The 18,342-nt window shown below is 41.8% G+C and overlaps 1 protein-coding gene across 21 annotated transcripts in view; it reads right to left on the reverse strand.

Annotated features, from left to right (window-relative positions):
* Positions 1 to 16: 16 nt before the first annotated feature.
* Positions 17 to 18,342, reverse strand: part of GRAMD1B (GRAM domain containing 1B) — a 133,787-nt gene continuing 115,461 nt past the window's right edge. For 13 of the 21 annotated variants that reach the window (XM_075603422.1, XM_075603420.1, XM_075603415.1 and 10 more), the window contains 14 exons: positions 18,205 to 18,285; positions 17,953 to 18,068; positions 17,465 to 17,618; positions 16,315 to 16,492; positions 15,868 to 16,005; positions 15,253 to 15,396; positions 14,882 to 15,075; positions 14,576 to 14,718; positions 14,364 to 14,467; positions 12,302 to 12,505; positions 9,463 to 9,547; positions 8,090 to 8,197; positions 7,869 to 7,992; positions 17 to 6,537 (listed from right to left, as the gene is read on the reverse strand). In XM_075603422.1, coding sequence (XP_075459537.1) covers positions 6,454 to 6,537; positions 7,869 to 7,992; positions 8,090 to 8,197; positions 9,463 to 9,547; positions 12,302 to 12,505; positions 14,364 to 14,467; positions 14,576 to 14,718; positions 14,882 to 15,075; positions 15,253 to 15,396; positions 15,868 to 16,005; positions 16,315 to 16,492; positions 17,465 to 17,618; positions 17,953 to 18,068; positions 18,205 to 18,285 — 1,857 coding nt within the window. In that variant the 3' untranslated portion in view covers positions 17 to 6,453. The remainder of the gene's footprint in view (positions 6,538 to 7,868; positions 7,993 to 8,089; positions 8,198 to 9,462; positions 9,548 to 12,301; positions 12,506 to 14,363; positions 14,468 to 14,575; positions 14,719 to 14,881; positions 15,076 to 15,252; positions 15,397 to 15,867; positions 16,006 to 16,314; positions 16,493 to 17,464; positions 17,619 to 17,952; positions 18,069 to 18,204; positions 18,286 to 18,342) is intronic. The other 8 variants (XM_075603423.1, XM_075603424.1, XM_075603410.1 and 5 more) reach the window with 7 other exon arrangements.

Here is an 18,342-nt window from a genome sequence, read left to right on the forward strand (position 1 = left end):
CTCTCGAGTCACTTAATTTATTGTTGGATACTTTTTTATTCATACTGTGTTGTTCTAGCTACTTCACATTAAGTTTTGGCTGAGTAGCCTTTACATACGTATGCTACCAGGTCCCAGGTTATAATACCCCTGCGCACAGCGCAAAGGTTTTTTTTTACAGTTACTGATCCAAACATCCAGAGATCAGTAACACTACCGATCATCCCACACTCCCAAGACATGATTGTAGTGATCTCTTAACATATAGGTAATTTGAACAATATCTCTGTTGAGTCAGGATTCTGTGTTTCAGGGGACAAGATACCCTCCAAAAGTCTTGTCAGTAGAAGCCATTAAAAGATAGACTATAGCCGCCCTCTATTCAGAATGTTTTATTACCTCATTGTAGACTTACCACAACTTCTAGTTGGCTCCTGCACCCTAAATCTTTACTGCAATATGATAGAAGTAATGGGTTAAAATTTGGTTCTGAGAGTGCCAAAGCTTGGTAAAAGGTGGAGACACCAATTATGATAGGCAGAACTCATCTATATCAAACAGCCTTCTCTAAATGAATGAGAATAATAAAATGTGCACAACACTCCCGCTCCATCTCTGCCTCTTTGATACAGTACCATTGATGGCATTTTGTAATACTTGAGATTTTAAAACCACAAAAATTATTGAATAAGTGAATTTTGTAGTCTATAAAGTTAATGCATCCCAACTACAACAGAAAATTGGAGGGACTTCACAAAGGAAAAAGAGAACATTCACCCCTTAAAAAACATTGTAACCGTGCTCAGGATAAATGTACGGTACGAATTTGACAACTTAAACTCTGCCTATTTGGGGTAAATATCAAGAAATGCTATTTGTTTAGTTTCTTAAAAATATGGAATTTCAGTGAAAATAATAGTAAATAATATATTTTTAATTTAGTACACCTGTTTTAAACTTTCAAACAAAACAAACCCAGCCATTAATGCCCAAACTATAGGTACCAGCAAATGGAGTTATCAAACTATGTGATAGCACCTGGTAGCCTGCTCGATGCTAGCATCAGTGCAGCTGCTATTTGTGCAACAGAGAAAGACAATATTTGATTAGCACCAGATGATTCTGAGATGAACAAACTTTGGGATCAGGGTCTACAGGGCTCAAGAACATCTGAGACTCCAGAACCAGACTTCAAAAGGTGATACAGGGGAAAAAAAACACTTTGCCCTCTTCAAGACACAAAACCATTGCACCCACCCTACATTTGAGGAATGATAGAGAAAAGTTTACGCTCGTGATATTGCATCACTTACCACACGAGATAGTAAGATGTGAAAAGATATCTGAACCTATTCAAAATCTATTTTGGCTGATTTGCAATTCTACAAAATTGTGGAATGGCACAAAGATAATGTGGCACTAACTCAACCTATAACTCAAAGTATATGTCATGTTCCCTCAAAAGGATAGTCACTAAAGTGACTGGTGTTAAATATTTTGCAGTCGCTTCATGGCTGTGGCAATAAATAGTAATAATAATTTGTTACCTACTAATCAAAATTAAATACGTTTAAGATTTATTTTTGTGTGGATGCCTGCAGCTTCCTAGAGAGGAGAGATAAGGGTCTACCCTTATGATTGAAAACAGCCACAAAGAGATGTTCGGACAACTCTCTTTCTCAACTGGAGTTCGTTGGTTTGAAGCAGAAATTGCCATGAGATCTGGAAGAACCTAGTTGAACATTAGGATTCTTTATGTTCGGCTTAAGTCAATAGCGACCTTCATTTTACACATTCATTGGGCAAGGGTGGGTGGTTGTGAGATTCGTTTTGCCTCTTGACATTCCGCAAGCTACAGTAGCTGTAAATATACAGTATAAACATTACCAATATAATACAAAGGAACACAAAGGTTTGAGATGCAAGATTTGCCTACCCGTGTGCAGGTTTTTTAGTATGCCCTGCTACATCCAATGAACATCCTCCATGCAGCACTGGCGTCCATGCAGTTTATTCATGCAGAGGACGAGGGAAAAGGTTGGTGCTGGAACCACGAATGTGGCTCTGAAAATTTAACACCATTGTATAATAGGTGTAAAGTCTCTAAATAAAGCTACATTCCAATGGCGGTTTAATCTGGAAGCTCAGGGATATTGTGTCAAACATGTCACTGTTACATTGACAACACGGGCACAATGAGACAGTATCACTTCTCCAATGTGCCTTAGAGAAGGTAATTTATTTAATCTGTGGCAGACACCTCCAGAACTATCTGGGTTCATCTACACTCTAAAGACACGTCTATGATTCGCACATGACCCGATTTTACACCCAAAAGGTTTTAATAGAGGCGACACTCTTGCAGTGCATCATGTCTAAATAACCCAGAGATTAATGGCATAACGAACATTTATGGAGCTTGCTACAGGGAAACTAGCTATGGGGGTAAAACCCCCATTGCAAAGTTTAATGTGTGCTGGAACCACAGCATGCCAATTGGCAGTCAACAATCCTAATAGCTGTAACCTATTGTCATATTTTCCATACCATTCATAGGGAAACCCACATTATAACAACGTCACTAAAGGCAATGACCATGATAAGTGTCTACTGATTACATTCATGCACTGAAAATAAGTAAGGAAAGCTAATTATTTCAGCATAACTGTGACCAGCTCTTCATACAGTCCATTGCGGAACTTGCCTCAGACATAAGCATTTACAAGTCACCCTTTTCAGCATACAGTAGAAAAACAAACCCAGATGAATACAAGTAGAGCATTTTCATAACTGAACCTTCTTGTCAAGATCCAAGATTATGAGCCATACTTATTGTGCTGTGCTAAACAATACACGTCTATTCAAATGAATTGTTCGTAATGGGTCTTGTGGAATAATACCACTTAGTAAAATATGGCCATACATCTTTTCTATATTTTACTGTTTTTATACAGCCAGAGTCAAATTGATTTTAACCATTAATATAGAAGTTCTGATGCAACCTGTGACACAGACTCGTATAGGGGAATACTCTATTTACTAAGCTATTGCCACAAGACACTATTCGGAAGACTGTATGGATCCTTCAGTTAAATGTGCCACTTCCTGTGCTGGAAGATGTATTTTGGAATAGCACAAATGAGTATGGCCCATATTTAATCAGATTTTAAATATCACAGGTCACTCTTAGGAATAGCAGCGAGAGGAAGATGTCCCTGTGTAACGATTGTGTTCAGATTATCATTAGATGGCTCCACACAACAAAGGAAAAAAGGACAACCTCTTTGATGCCTGGGCCTTCATTCACAGCCTAAAGAGTACCAGAGGCATTTATTCGTGACATGCAAAAATGTGTCTTAAGAAATATACTAATGAATGGAACATTGTTTGCAAAGTGCAAACCTGATTCAAATGCCCAACATAATACAATGCTTGGGTAAAATGCCGCAGCTCTTGTCATGGTTGTTTACTATTTTAAACATAGTTTTGGCATGCAGCCCCCTTCTGTATCTATGATAAAATGAATAGCAGAGTAACAGTAAAAACCTTGACAACTGGAAAATCACTTTTACACCCTTTCTCGTTACCATTAACTCTATAGCTGCCAGAGGGGTCTGCAAAGCACTATTAGATGCACCAGTCAATTCGTTAAACAATAAAATATCAGCAAAGATACAGTAGGTTAAGTTCAACCGAAAAGAAATGGATCAAGATACTATGTAACTATGTAAGATAAATTTGCAGCACAATTTACTTGAATTGTATCATTTTCCACTTGCTGTATATCTTTTTGCGTCAATGCACTGTATCAAGGTTTTGCAAAGAGTTTTTCGCATCAACTTGCAATTTGGGGAGTGTCGGTTGGAGGAGTTATAGAGAAGTGACGTGACACGCAGATTTTGAGATACATCAGAACGTGCGTCTCAGTGCTTCACTTTTTTTTTATTTTGTATTAGCGTGAAAAAAATCTGCCAGGTTTGAATTGACGTAAACTTTTCTGGCTTACATTTCTTGCGTCAAATATAATAAACACTTTGTTACATTTGACACAAAGTGAAAATGAAGTGATACGTCAAAACACACATTTATTCACACTTTATTTGCACTGATACATCTCCCGCAAAAGCGGTTGATGTATCAATGCAAAAGTGGGGCAATTGTGGAGCAAAACAATTGCTCCAAATGCACCAAAGGAAGAAAAAAAACATTTGCACCACTTTGCCTTGATACAGTATAAATACCTCAAAATCCTCTTAAATAAACACTTTTAAATATACAGCATTACCCCTGTGTATATCTTCGTCTTTTCTCTCAAGTGCAAAAAGGAGCAGAGCAATGTGCTACAGAAACCTCCATTGGGCGAGAGTGGGGATGTATTAAATGCTGATTGTTTACAGAACTTCAGTATGTTAAAATAAATAATGTCAAATACAATAACATCAATATTTGCATATTTGCCAGATGTGCTCAGCATTTCTGGCAAATCACGTAACTGATCTTGGTAATTCCTGCTTTCCAAGTTTCAGTTCACAAATTACATAAATCACTTAAGTGATACACTTCTTTATAAGAATCCTTATGTCCCCAGCTCATGAGAATTCGGGAGCCATCTCTACGTTCCATAGCATTCAACCTACGCACCCATGCAGAATCCAGCCATTCAAAGAACTGCCAAGCAACCAGGAAACATCTGAAATACACGTGGAGCTAGAAATTCTATCTTCTACAATCCACTGCCAGCAATCTTTGGAATCGGTATAAAATCTAATCAATTAAAAAGCATTAAACTTAACTTTTATCTGAATGAACCCTTACATAGGTAATGATACACCATTTAGATTAATCAGGGGCTCATAAGTGGCGCTGTCACAAGACTCTGGCCCCATATTTAATGTTATGGGCCGTAAAAGTGTCTTCCGGTACCGGAAGATGTCCTATGGAATATCAACACTTGGTAAACACGGGCCTCGTTTTTATTTCAGGACTGGAGTCACTAATAACATAAAACCAAGTTTTAACTAAAACTGAAAAATTCTGGCAGTTTTGACATCCACCCAGGCCAATACTGTTATTTATGGCTAGTCACCAAGCATAATCAACTAGCATCATTGGTTACAAGTCATACTTCATGTAGCCAATCCAAATACTCAGCACATTCATCACACAAAACGGGCAGCCAGCTACCAAACAAAGCTACCCATCCATTACCTTCTATATCATCTGTTGTCTCACAGCAGTAGCCTTTGAGCAGAAATATATATGGCAGTGTCAACCAGAACCTGCAGGTCAACATAGAGCCCTTTCCAAAGGTGTGCTGGGAGCTGTTTTGCCACCCCGATACACACCCTTTATGTACGCATTGGAACAGAAAAAGATAAAGTGAGGGTCCAGAAGAAATTGAGATGACACAAAGAGACCTCATGCCTGTGAATCTATATGTCATATTCTGAGGATTCCACAGAATCTTAGCAGCATTCCCTTCTAATTTCAAAGATTTACACCTTTCTCTAACCAGACAAATGAATGGTTTAACAAACAGTCATCCAAAATGTCCTGCCACCATGGCTCTCAACTTTATCCCCAAAGAACTCCAAACACATCAGATTTAGGAAGAACCACCAATGAGCAAACATATTGGAGTTTAAATGAATGGGATATCGATTGGTTATCTCCAAATAATGGTCTGGCTGGGGCTCTCAGAGAAGATTCCCTGTCCTAAAGTACAGCTACTGCTAGGGAAAGAGCTCCGGTTATCAAAGCCTATTCCAAACTAGGAATTACATACATTTGAAAAATAAAACAAATAAAACCCTATTCAAGCTTTAAATTACTCAAGAAAAAAAAGATTGTAAAAATGAGTTTCTCCCATGTATTGCTCCATCTGGGAGACAGGACACTTCTCAGACGCTGCACGGTCAGAGTGGTCCAGACAAGTGCTTAGTGGCAGCGGAGTCTTCACGGATGTGTCCTATCATTTGTGTTGAAATATATCCATGGGGAGCTTTTGTGCCTTAGCTCCGTTCTCCTCTCATACCAAGTTTTGAAGGTGTCTCTGTTAGTCCTCTCAGCACCTAACCACTAGGGGCGCCAGTGAATGTCTCCATGGTGGAGGGCAGCGTCAGGCTGACATCAGCAAGGTTTGCAGGTGTCGGAGGTAGAGCAATGGCGCAGAATTATACACTGGTGGGGAAAAGGTCCTTATCCCATGGAAGAGATGCACACTTCCTTCTTCATAGCCTAAAGGCTAAGAAATTAAGTCTGAAAAGCCTTTTTCAGTGTCCCCAAATCTCCGTCCCAAACAGCTGGAGGAAGACCACCACTCTATATAGCTGCTTTCTTTTAAAATCATTATATAATATAAATGTATATTCATAGTATACATGTACAATGTATATACATATATATGTATCTACATATAAATCTTCTCTATACACATATTGCACACTATTCTCCTGCTGTCTGCCCCAGGAGCTCTCATTGGTACTGTTTTTCTTCTGGTTCTGACCCAAAGTCTCGAGAAATGATTCCATTCTGAAGGTTTATTAGCGAATCCTTCATCTGTAAAAAATGTAAAAAAAAAAATTATAAACTGCATTACACAAGCAACAGTAAAACACACACAAGTACAAAGCAGAAACATACTGTATAGTGGACTGCACAATGGTTCTGAAAGTACAGTACCATTCAGTTGGCCGAGAAGAGATCGACTATAAGCAAATATGGGGTGTTCTTATGATTCTTTACAGAAAATGGAATACAACTTTTGGTTTCAAGTTTGACAACTTAACAAGCAAAAAAGAGGACAGTAATTACATTATTTCAACGGCATAGAAGTATGCACTAGGAATTCGCCTCACTAACAGTTAAGAAGTGCTAATGGTTATTGCACTTTAGTGAATACACCCTATAGTCTATATTCATGGTATACTTGGATACCATTGTATTAACCAAGAAGAGGTGTTTATAGATCTAACAGTGAGTACAGATCTTTGAAAACCTCAGGTCTCTTCTTCATGGGTACACGTACAATTCATACAGTTGTTAAGTTATTTTGGCTGGAAATTGCTAGACACAATTACTGTATACTGTGAGTAAACAAGTACAGGTAGTCCTCGCTATAACGAATGGCATATCCGACGCTTTACAATGCAACCCTAGGGGCCGTTTTTCGACAGCGGAATGCGTTATCCAACGCTCACCGCCACTGATTAACATGGGACTCACTTTACAACGGTTTCACTATCCAACGCTACTTCCAGAACGGATTCCGTTGGATTACCGAGGACTGCCCTATTAAAATGTACCATAGCTCCTGTAGCTTTGTATCATGATCCTTTGTAAAATGGCATTAACTTTGGGAAATATGTCACTCATGCACTTTTTGTATGCTGTGCTTCTTGCTGAGATAAGCACTGCTACAAATCCCATAATGTCTCTCTTTTTCTATCCCATGGTTTCCTTTCGCCTTAACAGTCCCCTTTCATCATACATTCTGCACTTGGGTTTCTTCCATTCTGCTGTTCCCGTTTCTCATGGAGATCTCTCTCTCTCTCTTTAGGGTTCAATTTATTAAAACCTTCCACACAAGGTAGTATAAGTGGCAGGGGGAAGGGATTTGCCCATCAACATGTGTCCTCCTCACTGCATCCCATCCTTAATGATATGTTAGTACTAGTGTACTTGTCTGAAAACCGTTGGCAACATTCCTTCTATAAAATGGTAACAATTGAAAATAGGTCTATGAGGATCCCCACTACAATGTAACCTTTTCCACTGCCACACGGCAGCATAGGAAGTGAAATAACTGTGTTAGCACTCAATGACATTTTTATCCAGATAGCACCTTATATTTACCCCAAATGTACTTTGTAATGACTCTTTCCTCTTACCTGGTCTAGCAGCATCACAGAGGACTTAATAATGTGTCTCCATTTCTGCAGCTCAGTATCGTGATGCTTCTGCTGAGATTCTAACAACTGGGTCCACTCTGCTTGTGACTGAGGCAGGCGGCTGCTGGAACACAACAAAGCAGTGAGGTTGACATTAGGATCACATATTACAGTAGGTTGAGCATTAGTATCTGTAACTGAGGGTGTTTCCAGTGTGTTACCTCTCCTGTAGTCTGAGCCCTTGCCACGTTGTCAGTACTTGTGTGCTATATTCCAACATCCAGAGCTTGTAAAAAAGCAGCACATTGAGCATCACTAGCAGCACCAGACTGCAGAAGAAATAGTTACATTGTTACACAACATACACAACAAACGGACACAGGAGAAACACTTCTCTATCTAACTGTAGCAACGGACACGTTATCAAATATTTATTTCCAAATTCAAATAGATATGATCATACTAGTACTGATATGTAGTGTAATTACACATCGGAACATCAATTAAATAGTTACGTAGTAGATGAGGTTGAAAAAAGACATATGTCCATGGAGTTCAACCTAGGCTAGATTTAGACGACAGATACTTATCCTATATTTTTATTTATTCAGAGGAAGGCAAACAAAAAACTTTTTGTGCTGTTCTTGGGATGAATAATTATTTTGAAAGATCCTTGCATTGATCATGAATATGTTTGTATATAGTTATCATATACCCTCTTAGATGCCTCTTTTCTACTATAAACAAATCTAATTTAGGTAGCCTCCCCATATAAATTAGGTTTTCATCCCGTTTATTAATTTGGTTCTCTTTTTTCTCTAAATGTTTCTAGTTCCACAACGTCTTTTTTATAGAGTTGTGCAAAAAAATTGTACTTGATATTCAAGGTGTGGTCTTAATAAAACTTTATACAGTGACATAATTATGCTTTCTTCCCTTCCATCCATATCCTGTTTAATGTAAGATGAGATCGTATTTGCCTTTGCAGCTACTGTCTGACATTGGGCACTATTGCTAAGCCTGATGTCTACAAGCACATCTAAATCCTTCTCCATCAAGGATTGTCCAACATTTGCCCCATTTAACATGTATGTAGCCTGTTTATTCTTGTTTCCCAAATGCATAACTGTGCATTTATATGTATTAAACCTCCTCTGCTATTTACCCGAGAAAGTTTCCAGGCTATCCAAGTCCTTCTGGAGAGAAATGACATGGTGCTTTGATTTAACTACCCTTCCCAATTTAGTACAGTATCATAAGTATAGTATTATAATATAGTATTATGCCTGGAGAGATGCGTGTGCACCAAGGCCGTAGCTTCATGATTTCCTTCGGTTTCTTGTTTAATTAATGTAATTGTTTTACTCCGTGGATCCCAATCCTCTGTTAAATTCATGAGTACCATATTAACACAGAGCTACGATCTGTAAATATCCTGCAGCACATGGTGGTACTGTCTCCAGTGAAACCATGAAATGAGGCCAATTGCTTAACAAAGAAGCCAAATATAGAGACAAATATCAAGTGTCAGTGTGTTGCTCTCCTCATTTCTCTATATTTTCTATTAAATTAGCTCCTCATTTCTGTTACATACACGCAGCTGATCACCAACAGGAGTCTAGAGATGTTCTGTAGATGACTGGGTTTCTCCTCAGGAACATGTCGCGTCTGAGTAGAGCCTACGAGAAAAAAAAAATATATATATTTCTCAGTTGTCAGAGCGGACACCAATCAATTCTTATTTGTTTAACATGCAGAAATCCATGTGAAATAATGACTAGGCTGCTATATCCACCCCGATTAGTGACCAAATAGAGATTACTTTTACTGTATATCACTCCTGATGACTGACTGAATTTCTATTCCCCAAACTGCATATGTAACATTGAATAACAAATAGAGATGGACAAGACTGGGTGTGTGAAATCATAACCTACCAGAACCTTACATCCCAAAATGGAAACCATTAAGGTTTTTTAGTGTCAAAACCAAAACCAGAACACCAGACCAAATGCCCATATTTAGGTGTTTCTCTACATATCTTGTCTTATTTTTTTCCCAGTTATAATAATAATTTTATTTCATGTAGCACTTTTCTCCCAATGGGACACAAAGTGCTTCACAATGACAGTATAGTGCGCAGTACACAGCTCATAGGAATTGTACAGACACAGTCCCTGCCCAGGTGAGTTTACAATGTATGCTTTTGGTGCCTGAGGCACAGGGAGATAAAGTGACTTGCCCAAGGTCAGAAGGAGCCGACACCAGGAATTGAATCAGGGTCCCCTGCTTCAAACTCAGTGTTGTTGTTTACAGAGTCAGTGTCTTTATTCACTGAGCCACTCCGTCTCCTTAGTATGTCAGTATTTCATATTATGATATGTGGCATTTGCTCTTAATCTCAGAATTTGATCAAAAAAATCCAAACCCAAACCAATCAAGTTTTGGCAAACCCACACCCAAAACTACATCCAAACCAAAAACACGGGTTTTAAGAACCAACACCCAGATCCTTCCTCACACTTGATCACATGTCCTGAGTATTCCTAATAGGTGACACACCTTTAATTATTATTCAGAGCACACTCAGATTTGTCCCGATGAATCACTACACAGCTAGATACCCCATGATGAGTCACAGCATGCCTTGAACTCTCCTGAACACTGGCTGAATGCCAAGATCCATCCTGATGAGCAACCATATGCCTACATCTCTTTTGTTGGGTGAATATAAGACATGGAAACAATATGGATATATGGTATGAAATCTATTGTTTTAGACACTAAACGAGATACTCCTCAATCTTTAGGGGCCTGTTGAAAAGAATCTACACTTAGTGGGTCTAAGTAATTTAGACCCAGATCCACAAAAGGGTGCTAAGCTTTAGCACACCTGCACTCCCATCGATATGAATGGGAGTAACAGTGTACTTAAAGCTTAGCACCCTTTTGTTGATCTGGGCCATATTGTCTCGTGCAGTAGTTTTCTAGTTTTTATTTCATTAGTTTCCAACAAATTGGGGACTTTTAAAAACTGCTAGCATAATGACCTCAAATGACTGCAACATTGGAACTTGTACACATGCTTTCTATTAATTGCTACTCCATTATATTCTGCAAACTGTTCAGGCACCTTAATGTTTATATTTAATATTAGTTACAATATGGATAACAATAGACATATACTCTATGCGAGTCTTTAAACGTTCAAAGAAAAGGTCATTTTTAGTGCTCTAGAGCAGTGTTTCTCAACCAGGGTCGCAAGAGTCGTCAAGGTGGGACGTTCAGGCTTGCCCCGGTGGGCTGGTGCCATGGGCCAGTGCTGCTGGCTGTCTTTGTGGCTGGTGAGAGGACAACTGTCCCAGCGGCTCCTCGGCAGCGGCGGCGGCCGGCAGCTCCCCATGCAGCAGCATCACGGCGGTCATAGCAATCCGCTCCTTCCTCCTGTTGGTGCCCGAAGATGGGTACAACTTCCACCCAACTGGAGGAGGGAGCTGCTGAGTCCCAGGGCATGATCAGCACTGAGACGACCTCCTCACCCGAAGGTAATATTGTTAGGGGGAGGGGGCTGTTAGAGTGAGAGGAAGAGAGTGAGAGGTGGAGGGGAAGAAAGAGAAAGGTGACTGTAAGGGGGGAGACGAGAAGGAGCAAGTGTAAGGGGGGGAGAGAAAGGGAGGGGATTAGAGGGGGAGAGTAAAGGGGGAAATCGAGAGAGGGGGTGTGTGTAAGGGGGGCTTGATGGCAATAATGTCCTTAAAAATGTAAACGTGAAAATATACTTTTTATCATGGTGGGAACAGGGTTTCGTGACAAAATGATTGATGGGACGTAAGATGCAAAAGGTTGAGAACCGCTGCTCTAGAACACCCAAAATTGCTCTGGTTTCCGAAAAAAAAGAAGAAAAAAGCGATGTCTTCCTTGTGTTCTGAAGATTCAGTAGCAGTTTGGGTACAATTGTAACTTACCCTTTTGCTTTATCATGTTTTCCAATCTAGTTGTCACATTTGATTTCATTAAATACTCTGCTTGTGTCTAGTTGCCTTCAATGACATCACATACTCAGAAGCTGCCAGGTACTGAAGCTCAAGTGAAGAAGTGAAGATCTCGCCGATATGGTATAAACGCTAGAAAACTATGTTCTAGTTGCAATTTTTATTTTAAACTCACACATATGTCTTCATCTTTCCAAATCCTGACTAATATCAAAGAAAATCCAAACCACTGGAAAACACATCTTACACGCTTTCAACAGCACTGCGCGGTTTTAGAGGAGGGACCTCTTCGCTGCTCAGGGAGTTAAAAAGGTTCCAAGTGAACAGTCACTCATTTGCCTCGCTCCTCTCAGTCACAACACCTGTATGTGAGCACCTCTGGCGACCTGTGGCTTGTATAGTGTAATAATGACTCTTTAGGGGTTGCCTCTGATTGCTAACCTGCTACATGTCTGATGCGATGCTGCCTCTCCTCATCAGTGGGAGTGGTGACAGGGCTCAGGGCTTCCTGCAGGTGGGGGATGCGCATGTGCCCATGGGGGCGCTTCCGGCGGCGAGTGGCTGTGATCTTGCTGCTTTTGTCTTTAGGGGACTGATGGAGCAGATCGGACAGGTATGCAGTCTCTGCCTTGGTGAGTTCATTCTCTGCAAGACAAATAGAAACGTGACAGCTGCCCAATGAGTTATATACCATATACAACACAGTGTTACCACTGTGACCAATGGTATATTATATTTGTATTTGCCCCTGCCTAGTGTGTTTTAACATGTATTTACAGTACGTAGTGTGGACACTGAACTCGGCACCTAACAATATGAATACCACAATGGTAAACAGGGGCATAAGTGCACAAAGTCATTGCATCCTAATAAGTGCGTGAGCAGGAACTTTGTAAACATGTATTCTCTGCCCCACAAAGCGTATGTGCCCTTCTACACAACATGAAGAAAGACAAGTTGTATGACTGCCATTCCTTTGCTTGAATGTTATTATGCAAGACGTGATCACATCTGTGGGTGCTATACCATGAAATCCATTTAAGAAATAAAGTCTGAGCAGAGTAGTCTAGATGTATCTTTGTTGTGGGTAAACTTGGCTGAAGACTCATTCCAGTCTGGCATGGGACATTTAGACGCGGCCGTCCAGCCGCTGAGGGATAGTTTGCCACCGCCGAGGTAGGTGATTAGAGTTAGGATGAGGGTTGTTAGAGAAAGGGGTTAATGGGTTAAGGTTTTTAGGGTAAGGGGCTAATTGGGTAAGGTTAATGGTAAGTAGTTAAGATTAGGGTTTTTGGGGTAAGGGGTTAATGGGGTTAACGTTATTAGGGTAAGGTTAAGGTTATAAGGATTTGGGTAAGGAGTTAGAGGACACATTACCTGCGGCAGTCAAATGTCCCAGCGGTGATGCAGCTGCGGTAGCTGAATGGCCGCGTCAACGTGTCCTAGACCAGGGGTTGGCAACCTGCGGCTCCGGAGCCACATGCGGCTATATCCGCACCTAAATGCGGTTTTTCTCCGCCCGCATGTTGCCGCTTCCCAGCTCCTGCCTCTCTCCCTCACTGTCCTGCCTGTGGTGCGGGGGGGGGGGGGGGACCTGGCCGGTGTTGGTCGGGCCTCTTGTTGCCACGGGCATCTCCCCAACTGCTGGCCTACCTCCTACACTGTCCCATGCCAGGTCTCTCTCTCTGTGTCGTCGGCGACACGCACAACCGGCATGCACCTGCATGAGAGAGGCCCGGCGTGGGACAGTGCAGGAGGCCAGCCAGCAGCTGGGGAGATGCCCAGAAGCAACAAGAGGCCAGTCCAGTGCCGTCTGGGCCTCCCCGCAGCAACCGGCAGGACAGAGAGGGAGAGGCCGTCCCAAAGTAAGTGTGTGTGTATTCGGGTATTTGGGAGGGAGTCGTTTGTGTATTTGGGGGCGGGGTGTAGTGTGTGTGTGCATGTATTTGGGGGGGTACAGTGTGTGTGTGTGTATTTGGTGGGGTAGAGTGTGTGTGTGTGTGTGTGTCTGTGTGTGTGTGTATGTATTTGGGGGGGTAGTGTGTGTGTCTGTATTGGGGTAGTGAGTGTTTGTTTAAGGGGGGTAGTGTGTGTGTATTTGGGGGGTAGTGTGTGAGTGTATTTGGGGGGGTAGTGTGTGTGTATATTTGGGGGGGTAGTGTGTGTGTATATTTGGGGGGGTAGTGTGTGTGTATATTTGGGGGGGTAGTGTATGTGTCTATTTTGGGGGGCAGTGTGGGCGTGTATTTGGGGGGTAGTGTGGGCGTGTATTTGGGGGGTAGTGTGGGCGTGTATTTGGGGGGTAGTGTGGGCGTGTATTTGAGGGGGTAGTGTGTGCTGATAATGGGTTTTGAGCCAGGTAGACCTGCTTCAAATGCATTACTGTTATTACTGTACTACTCTCTCTCATGAAAAGAAATCATTATTAGTTTATTCCATTTACAGAGACGTAAACAGACTAGCACACTCGCAAAGGAAGAAATACACACACACACGGACTAACCCAAGTGGTGAAAATATTCATCTAATCCACTCCAAAAGTTTTTCTCTATGAAGGTTTTGACAAGTCCCCACGGCTGTTTCCGATAACGTAGCTCTGTCGAGATCCTGTGACGTACAACAAGCAACAAATCAAGGAAGAATCTCAGAACCATTTATAGTCTCTGGCACTTAAGGAGAAACATAGGAATTAATTCTCCTGTCAAGAACCCCTACCTCAGTCGGCTTTTGTTCCTGGCGGCCCTCGTCAGTGTGTACCGGTTGATGGTGTAAAAGTAATCGTGATAAGGGATGTCATGTGTCAGCACCTCAGCATCAACCACGTAACACTCGCTTTCTTGGCTTGCCTTGTAGAGCGTCTGAAACACAGATACACCTGGGATCACATATACAGAATCCCTTTCCTACACTTCTCAATGCACAAGTGAAGCACAAGGGAGAACATGAGAGGATTGAGATGATTTGGATGTTGTCAGCTGCCTTGTGATACAACAGTTATCTGGTAGAGGATTCATCACTCACCTGAGTCTCTGTGACAGTGGCGGATTTAGGTGCCAGCGGGTTAGTGAGTGCGATGGTGTACAGAATAACCCGTGTCTGGTTCCCATTCTCCTCCTTCTTCCAAGGGTGAAATATAACTTCTGGCAGCAAAAAGAAACACTGTGAAACCCTGCAAAGCTGGTGTAGGAAATAACATAGCAAAGAACTGCAGATCTCTGTGGGTGGGAAAGGGAGGACATGCTATAAACAGCAAAGTGTAGAAGAGGTAAATGAAGAGGTGATGATAAGATCTTGATAAGGCATTGGTTAATAGAGAAGTCTCCCTCAGCAGACCATTAGTAAGGAGAAGTTAGTGGTACTATGATCTACATGGATCGCTAGGGGTGTCTCACCCGTGAAGCGTCTCTGTTCCATGAAGTCTCTCTGGAACTTAGACTCACTGAACAGGAGGCTGAAGAGCTTGTCCACATTAAAACTGAACACCTCATTGATGTATTGCCGACCATTCAAGTCCTCGTAAAACGCCTGCACTTCGCCTAAGACAGACAAAGGGAGAGGAAGTGTTATGCATGATAATTTAGGTAGAACAAATAAATGGCAGAGAGGAGGTGCACTGATCAGGACCTGCTAAGTCGCAATGTGTGTTATCACACCTCAATCCAGTGTTAATGGCCGTTGACTTAAATGACAGTTAACGCTGGATCAGGGGGCAATATCCTGTATCGTGGCTTAGAGGACTCTGGTCTATGTGCCTGTCACAATCTCTTCAATCTGTCCTCATCTTAATTTAGCCTTTCTGCTTTGCTTTATCTCTTCCCTCCCCAACTTGCGATGTTCCAGAGCTCTACCCCTTGGACTACCTCTACTGTATATTCTTCAAATCACAATGTCTCCGCTCTCCTCCTCTTGCATTGCTTCTGCCCTCGCCCTTGTATTTCCACTGCTCTCATCCCTTATGCTGTCTCTAACCTCGTCCTTACATTATCTCTGCCCTTCTCTTATGTTACCTCTGCCCTCCTCACTTGGTGTTGCCTCCGCCCTCTCCCTTGTGTTGTTTATGCTGCCGCCCCCTTGCTTTATCTGTGCCATTCTGCTTCTTGCTTTGTCTGCGTCCTTCTCTCTTTTCCTGTGTTGTTGTACCCTACCTGTAATAGATTCAAAAGTTTATTAGCTCCTTGTGTCCGGCTAGTTGTAACCTAGGTCTTGGAGAAGCCCTTGGGTGTATTTCAGGGTTGCACTTACCCTACAGGCTCTGGTGGCTGCAGACAGTAAGGGGTCTGGGTACAGATCGGGGGCACCTGATGTGACACTCATTCAACACGTACCTATGCTCTTGACTCTCATTATCACTGCCATATGTTCCACACTAATTGTCTCCTTTTCTCCACCTATTTTCCCTCTCCATGCTTCAGTTTCCTGTTATACCTAATTATCTCTACACATCTTCCTCTCACCTTCATCGTGGGTGTCTGATGAGTCACTAAGATCAGTTGGAAGGTCTTCATTATCATTAAAGTCCAATGATGGAGAGGTGACCGGGGGGAGTAGCTGTACCTTCTGCTCAACAATACTTGCAAATAGCAGCTCCCTTTCTATAGAGCTATCCATGTCTTCCATAATGCCCCCATCAAACTGTAGGGAGAGGGGTTGAGGTACACATTACTCACACCATCACATGCAACGCCTTCACTACTCACAGTTCAACACATGCTCCATTACCATCAACCTATGCGGTTCACTCCGCTAAACCCTGAGGAAGCTCTAGTTGAGTGAAACACGTAGGGTGAGCCATGCAAACTACATAAGGACTACCAAGCTGCTGTTGAACTTTGGAGAACATTTGGCCCAGATTGAGTTTTTTCTTCAATGGATTATACCAACTTCTCCTGTGGATTACCATTGAAGTGTTGTTCTTGTCCATTGCCTGACCCAAGGTTCTCCCACTGCTTGATACCACGTTGTGTTTGCGAGTGTATTACTTTTTAATTGATTTGTTTGTTACAAAGCATTCTGCACTATTTTGTGTCCTCTATCTTTTATGTATGGAATCCTCCTCCCCATATCTCTCCATACGTGTACATCTGACCATCTACTCTGACGGACTTCATCACACAAGGTGGTTACTCTTGACAACCGCACAGCCCTTACTGCTCACAGAATATGTGAGTGAGCAGTCTATTTTCTGAATTTTATCAAAATGTCATTGCACTATATGTGTGTTTGTTCTGATTATATACACCTGGATGTGAGTGCTCTCCTGACTCCTGCCTTTCACAAAATATAGATTGTAAGAACGTTTTGACAGGGACTCATTGTGCTTGCAAAATTCTATGTGCACTGCTGCGTGAACTGTAAAACAACAAATATTATTATTACTTAGTGCTGCACTGTCCATAGAATTGTACAATCCTTGCCCTACAGATCTTACAATCTCATGTTGGCTCTTGAGTGATGTGCCCAAGGGCATAGAGCTGGCATTAGGTTCTCCCAATGATTCAGCCCCTTATGTGTACCAACGTGAGTCTTAGCTGCCATGTGGAGTGCCCAATCAGATTGTGGGAATTACATTGCCCAGCTGTGGGAATGTGTAGGTGTGTCACTTACTGCAGTAGCTTCACTGCTGGCAGTGGATGGCACATTGCTGCTAGTAAGAGATAGCTCCTGCAGGTTTGAATTGGTTTCTTGTTTTACCTCACTGCTGCTTTTTGTGGAATTGTCATTTATTTCCACCTCCTCCACTGGAATCTCTTCACAGTAACTGCAAGGATACAAAACAGTCACATATTCCACCAGTATACGCAAGCAGTGCAGCTGCACATCATTTAAACCATCAGCACATCACACAATATATCCACATACTGTATCATATACAAACATATAGGTGCTCACAGACAACTCAGCCACATATAATCACAAGACTCAATAAACATAGAAAATATAGAAACATATTACACAAGCCACCAAATCAGAGACAATATAGCAATATATATCACACAAGCCATTAATAGAGAAGGTGTGATTGTGAATGTCTCTTCAGATTTCTTCATTACAGCACACAAGAAGAAATACAGAAGGCCATTTGTCACGCTCACCCCATTGTGTTGAAGTCGTCGTCTGGCGGCACGTAGTCCTCATCATCGCTTGTGAGTCCCAACTCATTTCCATAGCACTGATGGACAAAATGCCAGAGCTCCTTGGGACACAGTGGCTGTGAGAGTGCAGAGAATGTCAGATGGACATTCAGGGATTGGTACAAAAGGGAGTTTAAGGAATGGGTTACAATATACGAAATTGATAGTACAAGTTAGGTGGGGACTACTATTAAAAGGTGTTGTGAATGGTACCTTTTCAAGCAGAGCATTCTGCCACAGTCGGAACATCATCATGTAGGTTCGATCTCGAGCACCAAATGAAGTGAAAAAGTGCTGAGGAGAGACAGGCACATTAGAACCCTCTCTGCCAATTCAAATACAACAGAGGGA

This window comes from Ascaphus truei, chromosome 6 (assembly GCF_040206685.1).
Source record: "Ascaphus truei isolate aAscTru1 chromosome 6, aAscTru1.hap1, whole genome shotgun sequence".
Classification (NCBI taxonomy): domain Eukaryota; kingdom Metazoa; phylum Chordata; class Amphibia; order Anura; family Ascaphidae; genus Ascaphus; species Ascaphus truei.